Consider the following 9,274-nt stretch of genomic DNA (forward strand, 5'->3'; position numbering starts at 1 on the left):
ACAAAATAATAGCTGCAGTAGTGGGATTGATCAAGTGTAGGACCAGGCAGTATTGATCAGATTCATTAACAACTGTCCCACGCACACTACTGTAGGGGCATTCTGCTGACAGTTTTGTATCCCATTAGAGGGAACAGTCCTTCTGACTGAGCAGCTTTATATTATTAAAACATTTGTATCTTGATGGGAGTGCTATCTTCCAGGATGACCCCACCCCCATCCACAGGGCATTACGGGTTCACTGAATTGTACACCTATTGGAGAAAGCCTAAATACACCCAGACTAAACCCATGAGCTCTTTTGAAACTTCACATGAAAAAGTATCCAGGTAAGTAAACTCTATTTTATCTAAAACTAGACTTCAATCGTTGGTGTCTAAAACCCTGCCCACAACCTGCAGAAGCTATTGCGAGGAAAGTGGTAACTCAGTGGTTAAGACGTTGGACAAGTGATTGGTCGTGAATGCAAATCCCAGTACTGCCAAGCTGCCACTGCTGGGCACTTGAGAGAGGCCCTTAACCCTAAACTGCTCAGTGGTATAAATGAGACAGATGTTAAGTCGCTCTGGATAAGGGTGTCTGTCAAATACCATAAATGTAAAATGCAAAAGCTTGATAACCACAGTCAGGTACAGTATACATGCAGAGATATTGTTATAGAGTACATTTTTATTAAAAAAAATCAGTTTTAACAAACAATGACACCCATCTTACTTTCATCTGAAACACTGCACTGTAATATCTCCTGCCCCATTATTTTTTAAAACGACCTGCACAATCATACAACCCTGTATTGCTGCAGGGTTGTTCTGTAGAGATGTTCAAAACAAATATGCGGATGTCACATTCATTAAACTGTGTGATAATTAATCAACAACCAAAATCCTAAGCGCAGCAGTCAGCAGCCATAGCCCGAGACTCCTAGTGGGGTTTTGTCACAGAGGTAGCAGAGCTCTCCAAATTCGAGGCTGAATCAAATACACTTAATATAATCTATATAAACCCTGCATGACAAAAAAAAAAAGCTAACTCAGTCATCATAAAGGTCTGTGATGTGGTTCTGTTTAAAAACCAAGAGCAGACAGCATGTAGGTCACTCGCCCAGATTTCCACCTACACCATTCCTGCAAAGAAATCAAACCTGTAGAACGAAATCTGCTACCAATGTGCAAATAAAACAAGTCTGAAATGCTCTGGCCCCCTTCCACACTACTCTTAAATCAATAGCTGGAAACTTTCTGAGAAAGAGAGACGATGTGACTCATTAAACCGGTGGCTCAAGCTGTCCAGCCCTTCTGCTTATTATACTTTAATGTTTTCTTTTTAGATTACAACAACAAAAAAAATCCACTCTAAACTTTGTCACCAGTTCACTCCAAAAATCCATGACTGAGAATAAACTAGCACTGAGCAGTTGAAGTGGCCATATGGGGCAGCGCAGGGTTTGGTAATGTAAAGGAGAATCAGAAAGTGTAGAGGTCGCCGCGTTAGTTGGCTTTGGCGCGCAGTTGCGCTCTCTTGCCCGTGACAGCCTGGAAGCCTGTTTTAATGCTGGCCACAGAACAGCGTGAGTGACATGTCTCACACTGCAGAAAGTACAGCCGAGTGTCCTTCTGCAGGATGGTCTCTGGAGAGCGGCACGTATGACAGGTCACGTATTCCTCTGTAAAATTCAAACAGAGAACAAAAATAAGTTGTTAGATCGTAGTTATGATGAATACAGCTGTTTTACAAAAAAGAGTCAGCATGTTTAGCTCAGAATAAAAGGTGCCATGTGATGTCAAGCATGTTATCACCTGACCAATCAGGTCACAGCCAGAAACTGTATCAGAAATACAGACAGCTTAGGAGTGGAAAGATTATTAGGGCAGTGTGTAACACTCAATATGCTGGCTGTATTACACAAGTCACACCCTTGAATAATTCGACCCACCTTGTTGGTAAAGATATAAATGGAAGTGTCCGGATGATCGTTAACACAGAAACAAATTTAGTCACTACTGCCCAAGCAAAAGTATATATTTTTTTAGATTATAAATCATCATAACAGAAGTTCATATTATAATTTAGGTTTATCGTGACAACAAATCAACTTGAAATATTGAAGGTGTACAGTTTTTATTTTATGGCTCGACTGAACTCTGCTCGCTTTTCGGGGGTTTTCCATTGTGGATAGTACCTGGTACTTTTTTTTTTTAGTACCACCTCAGTCGAGGTTCCAAGAGAGCCGAGCCTAAACGTGAGCCACGTGAGACCTCTGAGGGAGCAGGCAGTATCTTCCCCCTGGTGTACAGTATCGTATGGATTCTCCATTAACGAGCGGTTCTGTATTATGCCTGAATAAATGTGTGTCATTTAATACATATTTTGCCTATGTTAATATTCTATTAATTGAAAATGAATGCATCATTTCTCTCATTACAGATAAAATCACAAGAAAGTTTTCGGTCTTAAATGTTTGCATCTCGCTTGTTACCGAATTCTAAACAGGCATTTATTGGAATCACTCCTGTCGCGAATGTGACTATATCAAGCACTATGTAGGTTCTAGAATGGCGTTATTTTACATCCTTAATAGGGTGAATGTTCAGTGAACAGGAAAGGTGTTTGGAATACGGCCTGACTGTATTTGTACAGGGCTTCAATAATTCATTATTCCTGCGTGAAGGCAAGTGTAAGATGGCACACACGCGGGGCGGCACTAAACCGAAGTGGAAGAGCAAACTCAGAAACGTAAAGCGAGCAGAGTCGAGACAAGCCGAACCGTACCGCGCAGTGGAAAAGTGGCATTAGATCGCTACATGGAATTAAATGAAAAGCTCCCTATACCATAACAGTTCATTCAAAAGGATAACATTACTTCTACTTCTTTAGTTTCAGCAACAAGTGACTAAGCAAAAACATAGATGGCTTATTTTCTACCATATAAATGTACTACATATGCTGCAGATGTTACATCCTATGTAGTACATAATTACACCTGGTAGGAAGCCATTTGGCATTAAGGCCATCACAGAAAGAACCATAAAGAAGGTTGGCACCATTGTTAGGGAGACAGGGTCACGTGTGTAATAGCCAGAGTAACCTGAAATATTATTACCACTGTCTTAATATAGCAAAATATCACAAATAAATGTGCCATTGTTGTCTGAATCCAACCCTGTCAGCTTGGTGAGCAGTTTCCATTTTACTGTTTTCTCCAATTTCAAGTAAACTGGAGCTTGGTTTTGTCTGACTGGAAATAAACCTGAGAGTGTTGCTAAGGCAGCCGCTGATTGGACATGCATTATAATAATATGGACTATGTCACAGGGGAAGTGAAAACAACAATGACAGACAGTTGTGTGCTGGTCTGTCTGTTTGCAGTAGCACCACTTCATTTTCGTCCTCCAAACCAAAGTTGGTCACAAATTCATCTATTATTAGTACTACTAGTAATGATGACGATGACAACGATGATGTCATCTAGATAGCTACTTAGGCTGGTTAGCCAGTACAATCAAATACAGAACAGACCTCAGTGGTAACAGGATTGTTATATCTACAGTATGTGCCGTGTGTGTGTGTTTATACCACATCAGCACAGAAATATCTATACTTAAAGATCACCTATTATGAACACAGCTTTGACTGACTCTTCACACATTTCAATGAAACATCCCACAAACTCATGCGATACGTTGAGGATCGTTATTTGACTCACTGATGTATCTTCTCAAGACGTTCTCGATCTGTTTTTGCTGGAATCGTCCTTTGATCACCAGCTGGTTATTTCCATCTATAGAACCGCTGCAAAAACATCACTTACATTAATGCAAAGGATTACAGTGGAACAAGAACACACAAACAAAACAAAAAGCATGCAGTCTGGCACGATATGTAATATCCCTGTTTACCTCGTTCCCAACTCAGCCAGTAAGAAAGCCAAAAGATGCTTTGGCTGTCGATGCAACCTACACAGAGACACAAACACAAACTATTAGACTCTCATATTTATCATAATACAAACACAGTGAAAAGGACTGTACAAGGAGATGAGTGATGCACACTCACAGTTTGCAGATGTCGGTGAAGTTGACGAAGGAGGTTTTCTTTGTTCCCACTCGCACCACTTGAGGAGGCTTCATGACAAACTTCCTCTTCTCTCCCGCCACCATGTCAGGGTTCTTCTCTCTCATGATGTTAAAGACGCGACTTAGCAGCTGTTGACACACATTCACAAATGACCATGAGAAAGGAAAAACAAATACATAAAAAAAATACAAATACAGTGGATTCAGTCCAGAATTCCAGCACGGTTTATAATTGTAAGGAGAAAGACTCGACTCGACTCGGCTGCAGAAAGTGAATCGAACATACTGTGTATTTTGGATCGCAGCATTTGTCAGCAGATGCAAGCTGATAAATTGAACCAAATGACAGCGCTAAATGCTACAAAGCATTTTAAACTAAATCTTTCTAGAATTATGTGAACAATTTTTTAGTGCCAGCGTCCTGACATTTCATCCTACTCAGATGAAATTGAGTCAGATTGTCCTACCAGAACTTACTGCGCATGCGCACATCAATACTGCGTCATTTTTGTCACGCTGAACAACACGCCCATAATTTTTTACTACTTGAGCATGGACTTGGAATCTGATCAGGTATTTTGCACTGTAAAATCACCCAACTGTTTATTTTATACTGGTAGTACAATCTGATCAGGTATTTTGTACTGTAAAATCATCCTACCATTGCCTAATAAGAATCTTCGGCAAAGTTCCTCTGAATATTTTACATAGTCACAGACACGAATGGATGCCTGTGGATCGAAGAGGGGTGAATGAGCGTTGTGATGATGTCACATGTCGCGTCTTGGCCCAAATCTGCGGCCATTCTGAAAAATTGCAAGCTCCTCCCAATATTGCAGAGTTTGCTTGATTTTGCATTCATTTCTGTGATTGCAAAAATCCTGGTGGGAACGATTTTGGCATGCACTTGTTAAAAGGTGCGTTTTTACCCTTTTCCACTGATGTACTTCTGAGCAAATATATGGAAGAAAAAAAAAATTTACGAGCACGATTTTCAGCCATACACGTTCCTCAGCCAACATTTTATTTTACTTTTAAAAAAGGAAATACCGGAATACAATCGAACAGAATCAGAATGCTCTGCTGTACAAGCACCTGTTTTTATGAAAACTGTTCACATAATGCAATTAGTCTACATAATTACATAATTCATCTGGAAACAGCTGGCTTCATGAGTTCCAGAGGCTACATTAAAAAACACATGAACTAGGAGAACGTGCGTGTATGTACCTCGTCATATGTGTAGTCTCTCTCTGAGCCTGCCCAAGCTGGGCCAGTCAGAGAGCTGAACGTGATGCCATCGGCATTTTTACTCTCATCGTCCTCCAGAGCTGTAAAGAGAGAGAGAGAGAGAGAGAGAGAGAGAGAGAGAGAGAGAGAGAGAGAGAGAAACAGATAATGAATCACAACATACAGAGTTTCATATCAGAAATTATATGCATGGCACCGTTTTAGAAACTCAGGTACAGGATGCTTTTATACATGTAGCAAAATGATGAAAAACACTAATAGTGCAGGGAAAACTGATCAAATCACACATTAAGTCTAAGGATACTTCTTTCTTGTGTTTGCAATTCACCAAGTATTCGTATTCATACAAAGAGGGCAAAGCTGAGGGGAGAACTCTAACAAAGCTGGCAAAGATAGAAAGGAAAGACTTCCATGGAATACAATGATGATGGCTTGATAAAGAACAGAATTTGGCAGCCAGTTTACATTTATGGTAACATTTGTAGTTTATCTGGCAACAATTTTTCTTTCTACATAACTCTTTCGATGGGAATTTAACAGACACAGCTCTTCATACTGAAAAACTCAAGCTCTTTACTAAATTTAATTCAAGATATAAAACTTCACAGACATGTAGATGCTCTGAATTTACTAACAGCTAAATGATGAAAATCATAATTAAGTACAGCAAAATGCTCGCTCACCGTCATCTTTCTCAGCCACATCACCTTCGTCGACAAATTCCACCTTCTTTGGCTTCTTCTTCTTTGGTGGTAACATCAGGTCCAAGTCATCATCTTCCATCACGTCCGGCTGCTCACCATCAATCTTCAGCTCCTGCTCGGCCAAACCGATAAATCACAATTATTTCCTCATCTTTAGCTTAACTAGATTACTGCACATGTACAGGTGGACCTTCCCTCTACATCTTCTCTTTAGGCTTGAATCAAGTTGATTCACTAGCTTAGGACATCACTAAGTGATGAAACCACAGTACAACTCTGTCTTATGCAATTTTAGGTGGATGGAAAGTTGGATAATTTGTGGCTTGATTGTTGACACGAGACAGTTACAGACCTTCATGCCTTCTTCGATGTCGTTGTCAAATACTTTCTTGGGCTTCTTTTTCTTTTTCTTCTGATTGAAGAAATTTAAGTCATCTAAGCCATCTGTGGTCTCTGTGGAGGAGCAAAACCAAGTTTCCCCATCATTCCGTTACCATCAAAAGAAACAAAACTCGATATCCTAGATTCCTGAACGTGATTAGACAGTACAGCTAAGAAGTCAATAAACCCTAGAAATCTTCTGTAATACATTTTCAGTTTCAAGAACACAGTTCTAAGTCTTGTGTGTGGCCTAGTGCTAACCTTATCCTGCTTCAAACAGGTTTACACTGCATTTCTATAAGAATACACAAGAGGAAAGAAAGCAGTTTTGGGGCTGTTGCATGACCCAGGGTACAGCATTTAGTTTTGGCACCTTTTTTCTTCCCTTCCTCTTCCTCAGGCTCCACCTCGCGCTCCTCTCCTGCCTCGGGCTCGGCCTCACGAGGCTCGGCTGGCGGCGTCTCCTCACTGACTCCATCGCCTTCTTCATCGAGCATGAAGGGCTTCTTCTTCTTTTTCTTTTTCTTGGTCGTGGTTGGGTCGAATAAGATCTGTGAAATAATTAGTCCAATTTCAACATCCTGAGCATGACTGTGGTTTTATACATTATATATTATATATCATATATATATATATTATATATATATATATATATATATATATATATATATATATATATATATATATATATATATATATATATATATATACACACACACACACACACACACGCACATATATATAAATAATGTCATGCCTACCTAAAAGGGGTGAATCCAATTTCTGCATTTATAGATATGATGCTGATATCAGAGCTCTGAAACTGTATATTTAGATACTAAATAATGCACTTTTATAAGGCGTATAGAGCCATTGAGATTTGGACAGCCTTATTCAAAACAGGTTTCTAAAACTACGTGTACTTGTTTGGATATGTATATTGTGTGTTTGTGGGGGGCTTTCCTGACTGGAATAAAGTTGGTTTGACGTTGGACGTTCGATATTCGCAGAAATACGGAAATTAAGGGACCGTCTTTAAAGTTACATGCGACATTGTTAAACACGTTTCTAACTTTAATAGCATTTGAAGGGAATGACTTACAGTCATATAACCAACTGTAAAGTGTTCATCTAGGTGTCAGCTATAATGCACACCGCTTAGTGTGCTGTTACAGTTGGGATCATGACTACATCATTCCCTTCAAATGCTATTGAGCTTTAAATAATGGTATATTTCGTGTATGAGCCCAATCAGTAGTGAAATTCATATCTAATTTACATATGATTTAATAGCTTATTTTAATAAATATCAGAAATCTACCTGACACCTAGTTGAACACTTTACAGTTAGTTGTGTGACTGTAAGTCATTCCCTTCAAATGCTATTGAGCTTTAAATATTGGTATATTTTGTGTATGAGCCCATGCAGTAATAAAATACATGACAATATTTATATACAATTTTATAGTTTATTTTGTTAAATATCAAAAAATCTAAGAGGTGTGCATTACAGCCGACACCTAGATGAACACACACACGTGTGTGTGTATGTATGTATGTATATATATAGATAGATAGATAGAAAGAATATAGAATATCTAACGTCAAACCAACTTTATTCCAGTGCTCTTGTAAAGACAACGAGGTTGCTACCCATTGAATAGGAGCTTCTATGGGTTTCAAAAAATGGATCAAACACGTGCTACATGAGAAGGAAGAAACAAACCGGTCCAAATATCTTATCAGCGCTGCAAATGTCACATTATAACCAACTGCTTATTTATGAAAGACAGAGGTTCAGGTGAAAAGAGACCCATTTGTTAGCTTACAGCTAATAAACGCAGCTCACTGTGCGTTAGCACAGTTAGCTCTCGTACTAGTTAGCTACCTGATAAGGCCCAAAGTCATGGTGTAACACATTCATTTGTGTTTCGTTGAAACCCGAGACTAAAGAACGATAAACAGACTCGTTTCAACTCACCTCGTCTTCTGACATGGTCGCTGTATCAAACTGGTGTCTTCAAAAGCGCCTTAATGACAAGAAACAGCTAAATGGCACAAAACCTCTTCACCATAAGTGTCTTGCATCAGCAAGTGGAGCCCGAGTGCGCATGCGTGCTTCCGACGGGGGGTGATGACGCCAAGAACGCGACAATATGCGGCGACGCAAAACGTGGTTGGGCCCTAATGTTTCATTCGTACCTCTATTCCGACAAACTCAGCCACCGCCCTTGTGGTCTGATTTTGCCACAATTCGGGTGGGTTCGATATCAGCCTGAAAGCGATATCAGCTTTGTGGAATATTGCACGTTCTTATATTTACAAAAAAATACTTTATCACCTTATAACATGATATAGGGAAAATACTAAAACACTGACAATGTCAATTGTGTCAAACTATCTCTGTTTTGACTTTATAAAAACAACAATATAATATTCTTTGTAGTATCACTGTCTCGTCATTCCAGGAAGCCATGACAGTTAGTGATTCTCTTTATTGTGAAAAACCTTGAATTTAGCTGACCCATTTTGGGATGTAAGGGTGTATCTGAAGCGCACTTACATATATCCAAACTAAAGGACTCTAGGACAGATTTCACACAACTGCAGTATCTACAAATTTATTGAATGTAACATGCTTCTTGCACCTTTGGTGTTTGGTATTACACACATTAGAATATTCATGTTCAGACATGTCACTGTTGCATGTTGCATAAGCATGCCAATTATTAAGGCACATAGCAGCCCACACACACACACACACACACACACACATTTTCATATGCTTAAAGTGCAAAATGAACTGCAGAACTGCTTAATGCAGGATTTCCCACCAACCATAACACGAACAAAAACACCAGCATG

The 9,274-nt window shown here is 39.4% G+C and overlaps 1 protein-coding gene across 1 annotated transcript; it reads right to left on the reverse strand.

Moving 5' to 3' along the window:
• Positions 1 to 649: 649 nt before the first annotated feature.
• On the reverse strand, positions 650 to 8,550 carry eif2s2 (eukaryotic translation initiation factor 2, subunit 2 beta). Its single transcript, XM_053624497.1, has 9 exons — positions 8,391 to 8,550; positions 6,783 to 6,960; positions 6,381 to 6,481; positions 6,008 to 6,140; positions 5,304 to 5,404; positions 4,054 to 4,202; positions 3,897 to 3,953; positions 3,704 to 3,789; positions 650 to 1,663 (listed from the first exon to the last, which is right to left on the reverse strand). The coding sequence occupies exons 1-9, from the start codon at positions 8,403 to 8,405 to the stop codon at positions 1,488 to 1,490; spliced, it is 996 nt and encodes a 331-aa protein (XP_053480472.1). The 5' UTR covers positions 8,406 to 8,550; the 3' UTR covers positions 650 to 1,487.
• Positions 8,551 to 9,274: the final 724 nt, after the last annotated feature.

Source organism: Ictalurus furcatus, chromosome 5, assembly GCF_023375685.1.
Source record: "Ictalurus furcatus strain D&B chromosome 5, Billie_1.0, whole genome shotgun sequence".
NCBI classification, from domain to species: Eukaryota; Metazoa; Chordata; class Actinopteri; order Siluriformes; family Ictaluridae; genus Ictalurus; species Ictalurus furcatus.

What these genes read in the sequence shown, in the direction of transcription:
- eif2s2 (XM_053624497.1), bottom strand. An exon ending in TTCACCGACATCTGCAAACT is followed by an intron (nt 3,954 to 4,053) that starts GTGAGTGTGCAT and finishes GTCTCTGTGTAG; the next exon opens with GTTGCATCGACAGCCAAAGC. An exon ending in CTGGCTGAGTTGGGAACGAG is followed by an intron (nt 3,790 to 3,896) that starts GTAAACAGGGAT and finishes ATGTTTTTGCAG; the next exon opens with CGGTTCTATAGATGGAAATA.